Genomic DNA, 17,296 nt, shown 5'->3' on the forward strand with positions numbered 1-17,296 from the left:
GTCATTTAAGCATCTGCACCGTCACACAAAAGGACCTTTGATCTGTGGCATGGCTGTGCAAACAGATGTATCCTGGTTATTAAGTATTTGATAAATGTCAGCTATCATCACTCCCCACCCCTTATTCAAACCATGTTTTCCTCCCGCAGCTCCAGCCATGTGTTTGAACAAGTGAAGGCGCGTGATCTGTCATAATATTTTTGTGGCTATTATCAGAAACTGACACTATAAAGTATGACCTGAATGCCTCCTGTACTAAGAATAAGATGCGAAAGAAACAACAAAACTCACAGAAAATAAGGATTCAAGTGCATTCAGGAAGTTTTTGACCAGAGTTCTTAGATGACATTCATGGGAAATGCTTTGGTGAGTCAGCAAATTGCATAAGCAAATATTGATCTTATGTGTATTTACATATCCTGTGTATGGTTTCTGAATGTGCTTCTGACTAGCTGCAGGCGGTGCGTGACCGGCGCCCCGCCTCTTTAGAGCCAGGGATGCAAATAGTACCTGAGCAGGTATCATTTTACACCTGATCCTTCAGGCAAAGAGGAACAGTCATCAGATCACAGCAGCTCTTTTACAATGAAAGCCAGACAACAAGCTTTGTCAGCTGAGATACATCGACCATAGCATTCAATAGGACCAGTCAACCGATCTACGCCACCACCACTGACACACAGCTATGCCCATTGCGGAGCTTTTGGGAGTCCAGTTCGACATGCAGCTGCTGTTGAAACTGAGTCTCTCCGTGGCTGGCGTGCTGCTGGTTTCGTGGGCCTTCAAGTTTTACAGCTCCAGGGATGCAAAGAAAACTCCGCTCTCTGTTAAGGACAACAAAGAGCCAGGAAAGGCTAAATGCCAAAACTGCAAGACGACGCTACGATGTCAAAGCTTACCAAACTGTGAAACGGACAATGGGGGTAAGCGATCCAAACCTTCCCACAAAGATCACCTGACGCCCGGCAGCACCAAAGAAACGACAACAGAAACTCATCTATGCCGAGCTGAACAGAGTGAGGATGCATTTAGTTTGTCAAATAGCGACCAAAATATCAGCATGAAAGAGGAGCTACTCACTCTTCAAAAGCAGGCAGAGGATGCCACCAGAAATATTTCATTTGGCTCTGCTTTGAACCTTCCTCATCCAACAGAGAGTGGGATGGCCAGTACAACGGGACGCCGCTCTCCTTGCTTTCTGCAGAAGCTGGAGGGCAGTGTGGGTGTGAGCAGGGAGTTGAGGCAGGACTTGGAGCGCCAGGGGGCCTACTCCAGCTTCCTCTCCAAGGCAGAGATCAAAGTGGAGGATGCTAACGTTGTGCTGGAAGGAAAAAAAGACTGGGTTGTGCGCGGAAAGATATATGATTACTATGTCGAGTCCTCCTCTCACTCTATTACTGACTCGACTACAGCACCGGGTCAGTTTGAGAGGAGCTCTGAATCACAGCCAGTGGAGTTTAGAAGTTGTAGCACAGATTCTCCCTCCTTGAGCCCCATTATTATGCGTGATCTGGTTCTACCACAAAGCACTGCTGACGATCCTTCCTCTCTGCGAAGTCCTGAGCTGAGGCACCCTGCAAGGCCTCCACTCCTACGCAAGGAGAGCTATCTGTCTGCAGCTGAGCAGTCTGAACTTCCCATCCCCTCTCTGGCATCAAGCGCCTCAACTCGAATGACTCACTCTCTGACCTCAGCCAGCAATGAGTCCATCACTGTTTACCACATGATCTTTTCCTCTACAGAGAGCAGTGTGAGTGAGGCAGCCGATCCAGAGACAGTAGCAGGGGCTCCATTTTTACACCTTCCAGCACTTGACGCTGCAGATTTGGAAAGCCTAAAGAGTAAACTTGATCTGGGTAACTGTTTGGAGACTCTGTGCCTGGCAAAGAAACACGGCGAGGCGTCTGTGCAGCGAGCAGCCCTGGGAGTCATGTCAGACAACTACCTCCAGGTGCTCATGGACCCCAACCTTTACGGGCGGCTAATGGCTGATGAGCGGGAGCAAATCAGGAAGCAGAGAATGAGAGGAAGGAGGTTTGTAATGGTGGCAGATATGGATCCTCAAGACTGGGCACAAAACACAGGAGGGCAGACGGCAGAAACAGAGCAGAGGAGGACATCCAGTGCAGTGTACTATTATGATGACTACAAAGACGCCTGGCACACACTCTGCCCGATCCCTCAGGAGGTCATCTCTAAAGCTTGTGCCATGTGCACAATGGATAACTACTTATATGTGGCAGTGGGCTGCCAAGGCACAGACAGAGAAATGACACCCTCAAAGCGGGTGTTTTGCTACAATCCTTTGACATCAATTTGGAAAGAGATCAGCCCTATGAATGTAGCCAGGCCCCGCTGCAAACTGGCTGCTCTGGAGGGCTACATTTACGCCATTGGAGGGGAGTGCCTCTCCTCGGTGGAACGCTATGACCCACGATTGGACAGATGGACATTTGTGGCCCCGCTGCCAAATGATACATTTGCTGTAGCTCATCACGTCACAGTGTGCAACGGGGAGCTCTTTGTTTCTGGGGGAACTCTGAGGTATATGCTTCTGCGCTACAGCCCCAAAACCAACACCTGGAAGCCAGGTCTGTTAGCAGCAGGCAAAGACAAAACAGTAGATATGGTGGCAGTGGGGAGATTTTTGTACCGGTTTGAAGTTCACCCTCTGCTGGGTCTCAGCGTGTATCGCTACCATACAGTGGCTCGACTGTGGTACAAGTGCAGCTTCAACCGTATTCTGCATTGCCCTGTTTTCCATTGTACCACGATGGACGACACAATCTACTGCGTCAGCCACCAGTTCACCATGAGGTTTGGGGCTGATGAGATCTCTCCAGGTTTTACAGATGAGAATTTGAGTGTCCTCTCTGCAGCTAAGGGCATCCTTTTCCCCTTTGTCCTTTCGCTCCCTGATAAGAAGCCTCGGCAAACCAGCGTGTAACAAGGACTCAGTTCTCCATCGATGATAAGATTAGGTGGTGATGGAGTATTCCTACAAGAGGACACTTTGCATCAAGTTTCTTGGAGTGGATTTCGCTTCTCTTGGTTTTACTTTCAACCTACGCAATGTTATTGCAAAATTTCAACCACTATGTTGTCATTTCTTTGAGCTTTTACAAAGATAACCTTTCCACAAAAAGACAAGGCTAGTGTTTCTTGTATAGCTTTTTTTTTTTTGGATCAGGGAATTGCACAAAGAAATGTGTGTTTTTAATGCCTCACTCCCTGGCAGTAGATGTAAAATATTAGACTCTTAAACTACTGTTTGCTTAGATTTACGCAGGCTGTGCTGCCATGTAAATTGTAGCTTCTTTGATTTGCCACTCCTTCCTGCCATTAAACTACTTTTATTTCATTCCAGATGCTTAACCTCTTTCGCTGTTAAGATAATTCATAAGTAAGTCTCAGAGTAAATGAGTTCATTCAACTCTAACATATTACAGAGAATGGGCAATGTAGTCATAATCTATCATAGTGCTGCACTATAGGCTGCATAATATAACTTACACAGTGGCCTGGATACAATGCAATTATCTACACTGGCTCTTTAAGTATGACAGGGTGTAAATGGGTTTGTCATACAGGATGAATACGAGAGCTTCTAAAAGCATGTGTTGCTACTTTTGAAACTCTTCCAAAAGATTTGCACCTGCAGTTTTTTTTTTTTTTACTGATGTAAGTCACCCTACTGGTAGACAGAAATAAATATATTTGTTTAAATCTTGTTTTTACTGTACCAACTTAACCTATTTGCTGTGTTATGCATTGTTTTATAAACATCAGAGAAATATATGAATTTGTCATTCATTGAACAATATTCCATTATGACTTAATAATGGTGTCATGCCAAATGTCTATTCCAGTATTTATGATGAATAGGAAACAATCTTCCCACTTGGGGGTTATTTTTCTAAGTGTAAAGCAAATCATTAAGAATGGAAATAGGCGTAAGTGTGATACAAATATTAAATCCCTCATTGTTTGCACATTTGCACACACCATAATGAGGCCTTCAAAAGACACACTGACAAGTTTCAGAGAGTGACGTGCTGCTATAGCACCATCATGTGGCTTGCAGGGCAAACCGCTTTCAGTGAAGACATGTTGTGTTGTTTTATTCATTTCCCACAACACAAAGGCGTCGTGTGACATGCGAGCATCTGCAGCACACGGCAGCGTAGTGACTGACACGTAAATAGCGTGTGAAACAGAGGGCTTCAGCTGTACCTGAAGGCAGCAGGCAGGCGGGGAAACGGGAGGCAGACACAGATGGTTGACCATCAAACATAAGCATCTTTGATTCTTTCTAATTAAACACTTTGATTTGCTGTAACTAAACATTGAATGGAAAGGGACTTAGACATGTCCCCTCAGATGTTGCCTGGGATGACTCAGGGCTTCATGGTTTTACAGTTGTACTCAGATAAGCTCTGGCATCAACACTTGTTTTACTACAAACCCCCCTCCCTTTTGCCCCCACAGGATATCTAGGTAACACTTACAGCCATTTCTGAGTTACAGATATTAACCGTGAAGAGAGAAAGAATTTGAAAATGCAATTATCCCCTGGAAAGAAGAATATAATTTATAGCCCCTTCCTTTCTTCTTCTTACACACACACACACACACACACACACACACACACACTTACACTCAAACGTACAAACACTGAAACTCCTCAACACACAGTAAACATCCTTCCAGCTTTGTAATTAGATTTAAAGTACTTTTTTTTAACTCCCTTTGATTTCCCTAACGGTATGCTTCAATCACTTTTTTTCATGCACGTAAGAATTTTAAAAAGAGCCACAAACAACACCTTTTTTCATTCAAGCATCTTTAATAACAAACAGCATGAAGGCAACCTAAGATAGGAGTATTCCAGCTTTCTGCTTTGAGCCGCTACCCTTCATTTAGACGTAAGCATTCAGTCAAATTAATATTTTACCTTTTATTTGTAACTCTGCACATGGAAAAAAAAACGTGTTTTATATCTGCAGACATGCCAATAAATGTACCATTTAAAATGAAGCCCACAATAATTATACATTGTGTTTGGTAGAAGAATCTTACTAAAATATATAAATAAATAATCATTAAAATATCAAACTATAATGCAGTCATGTGTTGGCCTACTTTCTTGTATTTGCAAAAAGTAATATTAAAAAAAGTTAATGACTAAAAAGTGTGATATGTCTTGAATATGATTCCAGGTCTTTCAATCAAAAACTGTAATGATACATCTATTCCTTAATGGTTATAAAGCACCTTTAAAAACAAGTGTTTTACAAAGTGTTGACACAGAAAAGAAGAATCATACAAACAAAGTATGAGAACCCAAACACAAAAGAAGCCAAAGAAATGACAGAAAACCAAGACAGCTTAAGCACCCAAACAACCTACATAATTAATCTTAACATAATTAGAACCCCAAAAAAACAGCCAACATAATTAACCTTAACATCATTAGAACCCAAAAAACCAACAAACCAATATAATTACCCTAAAAATCATTAGAACCCAAACATCAATCTAACCAACATAATAAACCTAAACATCATTAGAACCCATGCAACCATCCAACAACATTAACCTAAACATAATTAGAACCCAAAAAAAACAACTAACATAATTAACTGAAACATCATTGGAATTCATACAACCACCCAACGTGATCAACCTAAACAAAATAAGAACCCAAACAACCAACCAACAAAATTATCCTAAACACCATTAGGACCCAAACAAGCAACCAACCAACAAAACAAGCAACCAACATAATTAATCTAAACATCATTAGAACCCTAACAACCATCCAACATCATAAACCTAAACATCAGTAGAACCCAAGCAAAGCAAGAACCCAGTTACATAAACTAAGGACAAGAGGACCAAAGATGTAAGAACATGGATGTAATTAAGAGATAAAAAAAAAACAAGAAATAAATACAATAAAAAATAAATAAAGGCAACAAAATGCAATAAAATAAATTGAGGATATTAGGCAAATTACAAGGTTAAAAAGCAATAAGATGGGCCAAAAAAGTGAATGGAAGATTTTCTATAAAGGGAAAACAAACACTTCATCACATAACAGCAAGTCTATAAAAGTGAGTTTTAGAGACGGATCCTCTCAGAGCAATGGAAAGATCAGAAGTGCTCCACCTTAAGGCTGCAGCCTGTTTCATACTGGATCAACAATTATTTATTTTATTTAATGCAAAGAGCATTGCTTCATATGTAAAATACAAAGTATATGCCATGCATGCAGGTTTTTAGCCATGTCAAATTTGCAACCCAAATTATGTAGCTAGGAGCCAGACCCATAAGTGCTTTAAAAGTGATCAGTAAAATCTTAAAATCTCTGTGTGTTTTCATGTATAATGTTAATGATAACCCATTTAGATTAGAGAAGGATTAGAAAACTTTTTTGATCCCAGTTCACACAACAAACATTATCGACAATTTACCTTTTGTTAATTTTTAAGAAATAAAGAAATGTGGTTCTCATTCTGTCATGTGAACTTAACATGTCTAATTCAAGAGCAACAGTTCTGTCTATAAACCTGTTGCATTTGTGGACTGAAACAATGATCTGGGATTAGCAGCAGTGGGCGCCGTCTCAGATCCAGGTCCTTGTTGTTGTGATTGGCTGTATGGAGGTGGCTGGAGAGCATGCGTGAGGTCCTGGCAGAGCGGCTCTGGCAGAAGGCACTAAGTGGGTGCCTCTGGTACACTGACCTGTACACAGTCAGCGATGGGAGGCGTGACTGCTGCTTTTCCAAACAGTGCTTTGTGGAGTGCAGCGCGTCAAAGTTGGCTGTGAACGAACACAGAGAGGAGAAAGTTAACTGCCATGTTACTGCAGCCATTAATTACACTGGTGACTGATCTGGAACAAGAAAAAGGCATCTGGGGCCACACAGATTTAATTGTTCATGAGCACAACTGCCGATGTGTCTGGTCCATGCAAAATTTAATTTGCTAAAGTGTGTTTGCTCTACACTCATAGCCCTGGTGCCTGGATGGTTTAATATATCATTTCCTGTGTTTAATCTGTACCTTCAGGCAGTGGTGGCATGGCATTTAAACTGTGCTCTTACACTTTGTGTTAATTCACTGCGATTGGCAACAAGGAGGAACGAATAAAAGTTATTGCTCGGCTTGATTTAAGAGCTGCAAACACAAAATCTTTTGTAGACTCTGAGCTTCAGCTGCCACATTCAGGCCCTATCTAAATCGGCAATTTATCATGTCAAACATTTTGCAAGATTCAACGTTTTCATAACCAGACATGATTGAGAGAAACTCATTCATGCCTTGGACAGCTGTAATGGTCTCTTGTCTGGTTTTCCTGAAAAGACGGGCAAAAGATTTCAGCTCATTTAAAACTCTGAGCTCTGAACCAAGAGAGTCTGGCTCATTAGTTACTTAAAACTTGGACCAAAATGCATTTCTGATCGCCTTGAAGAACATAAACCCTGAGGGAAACTGAGATCTTTAGGAGGCAGCCAGTTGGTAGCCAATTAAAGATCTATGTTAAAAACTCTGTCTGTCTCTGTTAATAAACCTACTGCTAAGAGATTTATACTGGTTATGAATGCATCCTAATCTGACTTACACAAGCAAACAGACCATCAACTAAAAGACTGACTATTTTTCAGAGAAATTATTCATGCCTGTAACTGCAGACACCAGGTTGGATTTCAACAGAGTGATTAACAGCAACCTGAGCAAAAGGTTGCACAAACATACAGGATAGGATCGGCAAAGAGAAAAGACATCTGGACACAACATCCTCACAGCTGCTGTAATGCATGGATTGGATTTAAACTGTTGTTCTTAAGTAAACTTGTAACATCTGACTCCACTATAATCTGTACTTCAGTGTATTTATGTTGTGTGTTTACTGCGTGTCATTTAAAATGGCATTCTGACGTCTCTGTCTGCACATGTAAAAAAAAAAACTTTGAGCTGCCTCTGTGCTTGAAATGTGTTATATAAATAAAAATCTGGGCTGCATTTCTGTGCCTTACCAGAAATTGGCTGTTCAGTCCTTTCAAGCTGCCATGTCAAGCTGCCGGGATGGCAGGGTCGCAGAGTGGGCAAAGCATTGTTGTGCTTCCACCCATAGCTCTCTCCATACTGCGTGACAGAGTAATGATAGGGTGGTGGGCCAACATGGGCAAATAGCAGTTTGGATGGAAACCCCTAGAAGACAATACAGTCGACTCAGCATGGCCTGTATGCATTGGCTTCAGTGGATTAAGATATAGAGGGCATGACCCACTCTTTTACAATAATCTTCAAAGGCTCACTCTGTGACAGCAGCAAATTGCTCTAACTAGCCTTTAAGTGCTCGGTAGGACTGATGATTTTACACATTTCTCTACTGCTGAGTGTGAACAGAAACTTGCTCCATAAAGAGTTTTATCACAAGTTCTTATCGTGGCCGTCAATATTATGCAGAAGTGGCCAGGATCTGAAGAAGAAAGCCCTGACTTGCAGGCCTGTGACAGGCATTCAATTGGTGTTAATGCCGTGAATGAGCAGTTAAAGGCTGACCTCAGCTCTCAGCAGGGCCGATCTTCTCTCAGAAACGTCTGGTTTGAAGTCCCAGTGGGGCCGGTAGTCTACACGATTGGTGCTGTTGGCTGTCGTTGGCTCCTGAGTGAACTGTGTCAGGCAGAAAAAAACAGACATCGCAGTGAGTGTAAAGAAGAAGAGGAGAGGGGGATATACAGGGGACTTGAGCAATGAGCCCAGCGCAAAGGATCAGCAAAGCTCACACTTCACTATCGATCCGCTCTGCTGTACAGTATTTCTGAAGTCATTTCTCCCCTCTGATCCTGAACCAGCAGCCCATGGCTGCACCTCACGTCAATGCAATTAGTCTCCAGCTCGAGCCTCTCCCACCAGGAGGCTGTGCTGATGTAGCTGAACTCAGGCTGCCTAATCACTCTGCTATAGATTTGACTACCAGCTGAGGTGCTACAAAACCCTTGGCAGGCTGCCACTGGTGTGCCATTATGTTTTGGATCCGCTGAATGTTAGGCCTGGATTGCCTGTGTTCTCACTATCAAATGAAGTTATATGCTTCTACGTACTGTGAGGAGTTTTTAAGTGGTTATGGAATAGTCTCAATTTAATACTGAAGCCTTTATATGACCTGCAAAAGCAAAACAGGCCCTCAGCTAGAAGACTGACAATATCTTTGAAGTTATTTTTAATGCCTGTCACTGCTGCCACTGGGTCAGATTCAGGCGAAGCGATACATCATGCACTCAAAAGGAGCCTTTCTTTACATTTAACCCTGCAAAGTTTTACAAAGGTGGCATAATACACATGCACATAAAGGACAGATCAAAGATACGAGACATACTGCGACGTCCACAGAGGCTGCCAAAATAGACAGAAAATAAAAGTAAGCAGAACATCTTAACTCGAAACTGGCACAAGGTTGTGAAGGAAATCTAAATCTGGGATGAAGACGTTTTCAGAGACTTGGATGTCAAATGCAGAAGTATTTATTAAACATGAAGATAATTAAGACAAACATAAGAACTAAACAGAGTGATACATGCCCGATGTTTTTCTGCCTTGGCCATGATTTATGTCCCTTCACTATGTGCATAAAGGAACAGATCCCTTGAAGGATCAATTCAGAAGAAATAAAAGGCCATTTGTAAATCTGTTCCAATGGTTAACAAATCCGTGGACACAGTTTCTTAAAATGTGTCCACTGATTTGCAATCTTTGTGCACTGAATCCATCCATTCATTATCTTTATTGCTGTTACCATCTGAGGTTGCAGGGGGCTGGAGCTGATCCCAGCTGTCATCGGGCAGGAGGTGGTCTCCAGTCATTCACAGGGCTGACATATATAGACAGACAACCAGCAACACTCACATTCACATGGGAAATGTACAGTCACCAATTAACTAACAAGCATGTCTTTGGACTGTGGGAGGAAGCCAGATTAAACAGAGAGAACACCGGCATGCACAGGGAAAACATGCAAACTACACACAGAAAGGCTCTTGTCCGACGGGGATTCGTACAAAATGTCTTCTCGCTGTAAGGTAACAGCACCACCGTGCAGCCCCCTAATTGAAAACCTGATGAAGAAAAATCATTTGAAAGGAAGATGAAATAGACAATGATCAGACACAATTCCCACCTTAAGTCTGTCTTCTGCCCAGTTTCCTACCAGCACCTTGCTTGGATACTTCTGCTCTATCTTCCAGCCCGTTTGTTTCCATTTATCCTGCACGGGGTCTGTTCCCTTCATGCTTTACCTGGTGTCAAATTGTCTTAACCAAGGATATCAGCAGGTCTATTAGGACATGGTTAGTGTGTCAAAAGGATGGCATGTAGGTCCCTTCACCTGGCCACATAACAGCACAGGCAGCAGTGGAGAGGAAATAGAGAAGTTTGTTGCTATGGAGACAGCAACACAGAAAGAGAAGGCAGGCTGAGTATCCTGGAACCAAATGGGAGATGTCTTACATCTGTGTTAAAAAATAAATGCTTTCCCGAAGGCGAGAGCATGACATTTGCCTTTTAGCAGTATACTCTATATTGTGAAACTCCAAAATTGTTTTCGGACTTTTTGTCCTCAGGCTGCTTTCCACATTAGGAATGAATCAGGTTGTTTGAAGATTTGTGTGGGTTTTTGAGTCCTGTGTGAACAATGTACTTTTAATAAAGAATCAACTCTGCCACTGGAGGCCGGAGTGTAAAATACAGTTCATTCATTGTTATCCTGTTTATGATCTTTACAGACTTTTTTTTATCAAGTGAGCACCACTTTCCACAACCTGCACCGCAGAGATGAAGGATAACCAGCCCTGGTTACAGATGTTAATCATGCCATGCAAGCCGTCCAGCATAAACTACCAGGTGACTTCCTTTTCCAAGAGAAGCAGCTGTCTCCTGTAAATAATCCTATCATCCCTCTGGACATCATTCTTACATGTAAGGGTGAAGGAAGGTGTTTTTTTAGAGTGACAGCAACATTTGCCAGTGATTGTGAGACCTCAAATAATAAATCAACCTGTGGGCTAAAAATGAGGCCAACCTGTAAGTGTCCAAAGATGCAGTTCTTACAGTGACCACTTGAGGCTGCCTCCAAAAGTGAGTCAATACCCCTGAGGTCCCATATTTAAAAGACCAAATTTAAAGCAAAATAAAACATGTTTGCAATAAACAATTTTGGCCCCTACAATAAACTTCTCTAACTGTAACTTCTCTTAACTGTTATCATTTTTATCTATATTAAGTTTTAAATCGTGCATACTGGGGTTTACTTTCAATGACAAGATGTAGCTGCTAGCTGCTACTTGTCGCCTAAGCTAATTCAGTCACTTTACCTCTCGTCCATGTTTGTGTTTTTTATGGCAATAACAGCCCAATACTAAAGCTTGCTGTGAGCTTTATTGTACTAGAAGGCAGTTAAGGAAGTCTGCAGGCTACCCCAGTGTTTTGGGCTTTTGAAATGATATTAGTAAATGGTTCTTATGTTAGCACTAATTAGCATGTTTTTGGTGTCTGCATTCACCTTGCCTGTTAGCTTTCAGTGTTTCTACAACAGTAAAAATGAAATCTTTATATCAGTGTTTAAGTGTCAGGAGTGTTGCTGGCCTTTCCCCTTAGACTAAATTTTTAGGCTGCAGTGAAGACCGAGCATTCACCTGATATGTGCTGTTCACTTGCTGCCTGCTCTCTTTATGAGATATTAGCGAGAACACAGCAAGTCCAATATGTTTTTACAAGCTCTCTTCAGTCATAAATAAACAAATCTGGTCAGCTACAACCAACTATAAAAACTCATTCTGCGGGAAAAAACTTTGGTAATCTAGCTCATTACCAAGCTAGTAACTCAGCCTCGGTCACAGACTGTACTACTTTAATAACTTGCCTTTTTTCCAACCCCTTGTCCCTCTCCAGGGCTACTCACTAGTTCAAATATGGTCCCTTTTGGCACCAAAAAACAGGCTTAGTGGCGGCCAAAATTCCCAAGTCAAAGCCCCGAAAGGCATTCAACAAAGCAATGGTTGATGTCCCATTGGCTAGACCCATTATTTATTCAGTCAATGTTCCAGAGCAGCTTTGATAGGTAGGACACCTCCCCATTATATTCTGGGGTTTGGTGCTTACAATAACCTCCACCCGGGAGGCAGGTTGGATGGGGAGAGCCACCTTTCATACCGTGGCCTGGGCTTAGTGGGGACATGATAGCTTTCCAACACATCTTGGCTAACAGAAATGTGTCCATTGAGGTTCTGCAGGAAGCAGAACGCCATCCGGCCACGAAACAATATGGGCACAGCATGATTTTGCTGGTATGAGGGCAGGTTGAAATCTGCCTTCTGCAAGGCTGGGTGGATGAGGACCTGAGCGCAGGGGAACAGCAGATGTCGCTCCTCACTTCTTGCCAGCCTTTGGCACAGAGTTGCTGCCAGGTTAGCCCAAGGGCTGTCCCCTCCCACTGCCACTTTGTGAGAGTACACGCTGGTATCAGCCTCGGCCACAGGGAGGAAGTGACACGTCAGTCATCCATATGGGCTGGGCATCCGTGCTCAGAGGCTAATCGATACCTAAGAGGGGTGAGAGGGACGAAGGAGGGACAATATGTTCAGTTCTGGCGCTCTGGTCAGGAAATAAGTTTGGGTTGTTTATGTACAATCTGGAAAAAGTTTGGCATCCAACAGAAACCTCAGTGGTATCAGACTCCTTGGCCAAATGCTGGCAGACTTCAGCAACAAAATCTGTTCAGGATTAGCACGACATTACAGTGAGCCAAAGAAATGTAAAGGTCTTTATTAGAAAGTAACTAAGCACCACAGTTGGAGCAAGAATCTCCCTCCTCTATACTCATCACATTTTGTACAATCAGAAAGGACAATATTGAAAACTTTATAATAGATTCTGCAAATATTGACATAACATGTGGGGACAGTAGTTCATTTTAGTACTTGGCTTGAAAATGTATATGTGCTCCACAACATCTCACTATTATTTGAATTCATTGTTTGCTAGTTTTTAGTGACTTGTTTCTTTGCATATAAAAACGAAGGATTATAAAAAAGTAATGACTTGATAAAAATCCAACCCCCAACGTTCATTAATAAGTCACACCAAAGCACCACCAGGACATGAATACACAATACAGTTTGTTAAACCTAAGACAATAAGCAAATAAATATTGTAGTAGACAGCACTGCCAACCTTTCTTATTTATTATTTTCAACAGAATATAATAATTGTCGTAAAGGCTAAACCTGTCCACCAACAAAACTCAGACAGAAGACAGGTACTTTTATTCTCCCCCAATGAATCCATAGGTCCTTTAGTGAAGGGCTTTACACAGACAGCAATTTAAAAATATCCATTTATTTATTTTATGGCTGGAAAGGTTTGTTTGAACCACTTAACACTGGAAATAAAGCAGGAAACAGACGTTAAAAATAATAGCAGGAGAACTGGTGAAGCTTCTTATTTGAAAATGGTTCCATGATATTATTATTTGGCTGATTCTTCTAAAAGTGACTTACTGTGACAATCAACCATGTGGAGACAAAGATGCAAGAATCGTGCAGGTTAGTCACATTTTACATTCATGAATTTTCCATTGTTATAGCTATTGCTTCTCTCTCAATCTAGAACAACCTTTTATCTTATGTACATAACTTTGAATATATGTATATATATATATATATATATATATATATATACACACATTTTTTAAATATATGTATATGCCCAAAATGCTGCTGTACAGGATTGCTGCCAACAACGTTTCATTGTGTTCCTAAATACAATGACAATAAAGCGCCTATCTATCTTTATGAACATTTCTACACAAGCCTGAATGAATGAACATGTATTTAATTTCCTGTCAGGTAATTTATAAGACCCATTCCACATGGAATCATTCTGACACATTGGCTGAGATTCAATCAAATGTTCCAGCAAGTCATTTAGCCAACATCATAACAGCACCACTGATATGAACCTTCCTCCAAATAATAATACCCCAACCGATACCAACGCAGCCCCCACAATACAAGACGCAATACATCAATACAAAGAAAACAAATAAATCGATGTCATCTTAGTTTATCCCTTCCAACCAGTTTGCATGTAACCCAGTACATAAATCAATACATCACAAAATAGAGGCTAAGTCATATATTTGTTGTAAGTAAATGTGTTCCTGCTTTCCCACACTTTAAAGAGAAATGTGTAAACTTGCAATGCAACATCAGAATACTTTTGGTCTGTCACTTGCAGGACGGCAGGAGCTGGATTTAACCATGTGCATAAAACAGACAGAAAAATACATGAAATAAACTAACATGTTGAGAAAAACCCAGATGATGTACAAATTCAGGATTTGTTGTAGAGAAGAGAAACCACAGATTTACCACAAGTCAGAGCAAGTGTTGGAGGTGAACGTATATATTTATATTTCTTGATGGGTAAAGTCAAAGTGAAATCCATTCTCTTTCACAAAGGATATTTATTATGACAACATCAAAGACAGGGAACGCACAACCTTGTCTTTTTCTGCACCTTTGTCTGACTGGATATCTTATCTTAAAACGTCTCTGATCAAAGCTTGTATCTGTGCTGGAGGACAAAGAGAGGACAGCCATCTTTGACAAGGGCATAAAAGAGAAGACTTGTTTTTTTTTATTCCTCGCACAAAAGAAGATTCAATCTCCTTAACAGGATGTGTTATGTTAAGTTGATAATTTAAAAAATAAAGTTAATAAGAACAGATACAACACATAAAATAATAAGCGTGAACACTTCAATAGATTTGAACAATCTACAATCTATAGAACAATTGCTACGCTGACAAACAAGCCATGAACCATGTGCAGTTTCCTGCTATTTGCAACCCCGCGAGGAATGTCTGAATTCATCAGCTCAGAGTACACAAGTCCAATTACCAGGAGGAGGAAGGCAGCAACAAGAGCAGCGGAGCCAATTATTAAAATAGCCGAGCCCATGTCCATGATGTTGCTGGTGTGCTCAGCTGAAGGTAAGTCATTAGGAGTAAATGTTTTATCTACCTGCTCTTGGTTTCTTTCCACCCCTCCTACGTCTGCGTGCAATGCAGTCTGACCTTGGTTTCACTTAATGACGTGTTTGGCTGCCTGTTGCCCAGGAAAACATTAAAATATTCTTATGCATATTTTACAGATGTGCAATCAAAGTATTGCATGTTTGCCACAGAGACCAAGCAATGGTACTGATACCGGTATGTTAATAGAGCCGTTTTAATTGCTCTTACATTGCATACATGCTCATGTTGCCTTGAATTCCTGGCAATATTTGATACGTTTGTTTTGTTTCTTATGTGCTCTCTTTCATCACACACAAAGTTCTGTTGCTTTCAGCTCCCCACAGCACAGAATGACATTTGCTATGTGTGGTCTCTGGAAGAAAATGTTCCTTCCACTGAAGGCAGGCTGAGGAAATCCTCATCTGAACTTTCACTGTTGATCTGTAGATGGCAGTGATAGCATGAGGATGAATAAACAGTGTCCTCTGAAATATATCCTATTTACATTTTTTGCTTTTCGATTGCAGCATGAACCCATTTGACCCCGCGCTGTAACGTAAATCTTTGGATTTCTCTCTTGTTTTTGCAGCCCCTCTCATTTAAATTCAGTTACTCTCAGGCAGAGAGAAACGTATTCACAAGCCTCCAATGCAGCTTGACTTTGGATCCATTTTTTTTAAATCTCTGAAATTTTCCAAAATGAAGACAGCATCTGGAGTCGTGTCGTCTCTGTGTTTTTTAGCAGCCCCCGAGAGCCTCTCTGCCTTCTCTAAGTAGCTGAGCCCTGCACAAAGCAACCATTGTAAGGCTGCTCTTTAAACCCATCCCTTGCTGAAAAAAGCCCTGCATTCAGCAATACCCAGTAAAAAAAACACAGTGCCAGGGCCAAAAATCACAGACTGGAATCTTGTCTGAGGCCCATGAATTCACAGGATTTGTTTAGGAGGTATTCATGCACTTTTTTTTTTCTGTTTGTCACACTGCCGAGCGTCTGAGACTGGGCTGACCTATTTCCCTAATTGCGCTGTCACACACAGAACCATATAGTGCGCTTCAAAAAATACTGTGTTCACAACAAATTGGGTTGAGACAACGGATGTGGGTCTTGCACACAGAAGACCGTTACAAATGTAAGACAGACTGTGCCGCATCACATACAGCTGGATCCAAACCTTACTATTCTTTATAAAACAATACAAAATCTTTTCTGTATACGCTTGACTTTCACATGTGTTTTGAAGCTATGTTTACAGCATGTATACGGAGGCTGAAGGAGGTAGAGATCAGTTACTAACTCAAAAGGAAAAGCAGCAGATGCACTGGTCATTATGAGATCTGCATCCATACAGAATGAAAAGGTAATGTTTCATTTCTGTAATGTTTTGTAACAAAATCTGACTTCATCAAATTGCTCTCTCTCTCTCGGCCTAGGTTCCTTATTTGTGTTGGGGGTTACTGTTATGGTTTCAATTGTCAGGATTTTCAGTTGTCTGTTTGTTTTAAATGCTAAGCTAATTATTTGTTTGTTTGCTTATTTGTTTAACTTAATTAATAGGGGGAGGAGAAAGGATTAGTCGAAGAAGCCTCCCAGTCACCTCATGAAGCCATTGACCAAATATCCCCATCTGTGGATTTAAAAGAGAATACAGTGAAAATGTTGGGGTGGGGGAATCAACTTTCAGTGTGCGAAAGGTAGCCTATACAAAAAAAAGTAAGTCAGAGAAATGCTTTTAATTTGAGTATGAAGACTTTGACATTTTGACCTTAACCTCAAAACATGCAGAAAGTATTACTATTATATTTCCTCTTGCACTCCAATTTAAAGTCTGATTTATTTACCACATTTACGAGTTGGGCATTTTCTTCCAACATCACAGTCAGGACAGGAAACTCAATTCCTGTCAATTTTTTTTTTTTTTTAAAGTTGCTTCATTGCGTTCCAGGCTGCCAATCATGCGACGAATGGGAATCTGACGAATCATCATCTTTTGGCCACTTCTCAACTATACTGCCCTACAAAGCCAAAGTGCAGTATCTGCACTTTTTGTGAAATTCACTTTTGTGCAAAAATTGTAAGTGCAGTATCTGCTCCTCAATCTGTGAGAGTTTTGTAGTTCTACTGCTTTATTTCCCAGAGATATTGGGTTTTTTAGTTACGCAGTATCTGTAAAATACACTGTGAAACCAAGGCTAACTGCAGTGACACTTACTGCA

At 41.2% G+C, this 17,296-nt stretch overlaps 3 protein-coding genes across 4 annotated transcripts; 1 reads left to right on the forward strand and 2 right to left on the reverse strand.

Annotated features, from left to right (window-relative positions):
* The first annotated feature begins 192 nt into the window (after positions 1-192).
* Positions 193-3,361, forward strand: klhdc7a (kelch domain containing 7A). The gene has a single exon (XM_020633133.3). It carries the CDS (start codon positions 686-688, stop codon positions 2,945-2,947), a length of 2,262 nt encoding a protein of 753 aa, XP_020488789.2. The 5' UTR covers positions 193-685; the 3' UTR covers positions 2,948-3,361.
* Positions 3,362-3,685: 324 nt separating this feature from the next.
* On the reverse strand, positions 3,686-10,923 carry cfap107 (cilia and flagella associated protein 107). 2 transcript variants are annotated; one of them, XR_010666433.1, is made up of 5 exons: positions 10,187-10,923; positions 8,572-8,682; positions 8,043-8,217; positions 5,463-6,826; positions 3,686-5,418 (listed from the first exon to the last, which is right to left on the reverse strand). XR_010666433.1 is itself a non-coding variant. In XM_029277187.2 (4 exons), exons 1-4 carry the CDS (start codon positions 10,295-10,297, stop codon positions 6,546-6,548), a joined length of 678 nt encoding a protein of 225 aa, XP_029133020.1. In that variant the 5' UTR covers positions 10,298-10,923; the 3' UTR covers positions 3,686-6,545. The 2 variants fall into 2 exon arrangements, 1 of the variants encoding a protein (XP_029133020.1); XM_029277187.2 differs by having other exon boundaries at positions 3,686-6,826.
* Positions 10,785-16,132, reverse strand: aadacl4 (arylacetamide deacetylase-like 4). The gene is given in 4 exon segments (XM_065955193.1): positions 10,785-11,044; positions 12,164-12,559; positions 12,562-12,605; positions 14,854-16,132. Coding segments are annotated over 4 exon segments (879 nt in total). The 5' UTR covers positions 15,033-16,132.
* Positions 16,133-17,296: the final 1,164 nt, after the last annotated feature.

This window comes from Labrus bergylta, chromosome 5 (genome assembly GCF_963930695.1).
Source record: "Labrus bergylta chromosome 5, fLabBer1.1, whole genome shotgun sequence".
NCBI lineage: Eukaryota > Metazoa > Chordata > Actinopteri > Labriformes > Labridae > Labrus > Labrus bergylta.

What these genes read in the sequence shown, in the direction of transcription:
- klhdc7a (XM_020633133.3), top strand. Translation starts at nt 686, where the DNA reads ATGCCCATTGCGGAGCTTTTGGGAGTCCAGTTCGACATGCAGCTGCTG.
- cfap107 (XM_029277187.2), bottom strand. Translation starts at nt 10,297, where the DNA reads ATGAAGGGAACAGACCCCGTGCAGGATAAATGGAAACAAACGGGCTGG. An exon ending in GGGCAGAAGACAGACTTAAG is followed by an intron (nt 8,683 to 10,186) that starts GTGGGAATTGTG and finishes TGCCTGACACAG; the next exon opens with TTCACTCAGGAGCCAACGAC. An exon ending in CGGCCCTGCTGAGAGCTGAG is followed by an intron (nt 8,218 to 8,571) that starts GTCAGCCTTTAA and finishes ATTGTCTTCTAG; the next exon opens with GGGTTTCCATCCAAACTGCT.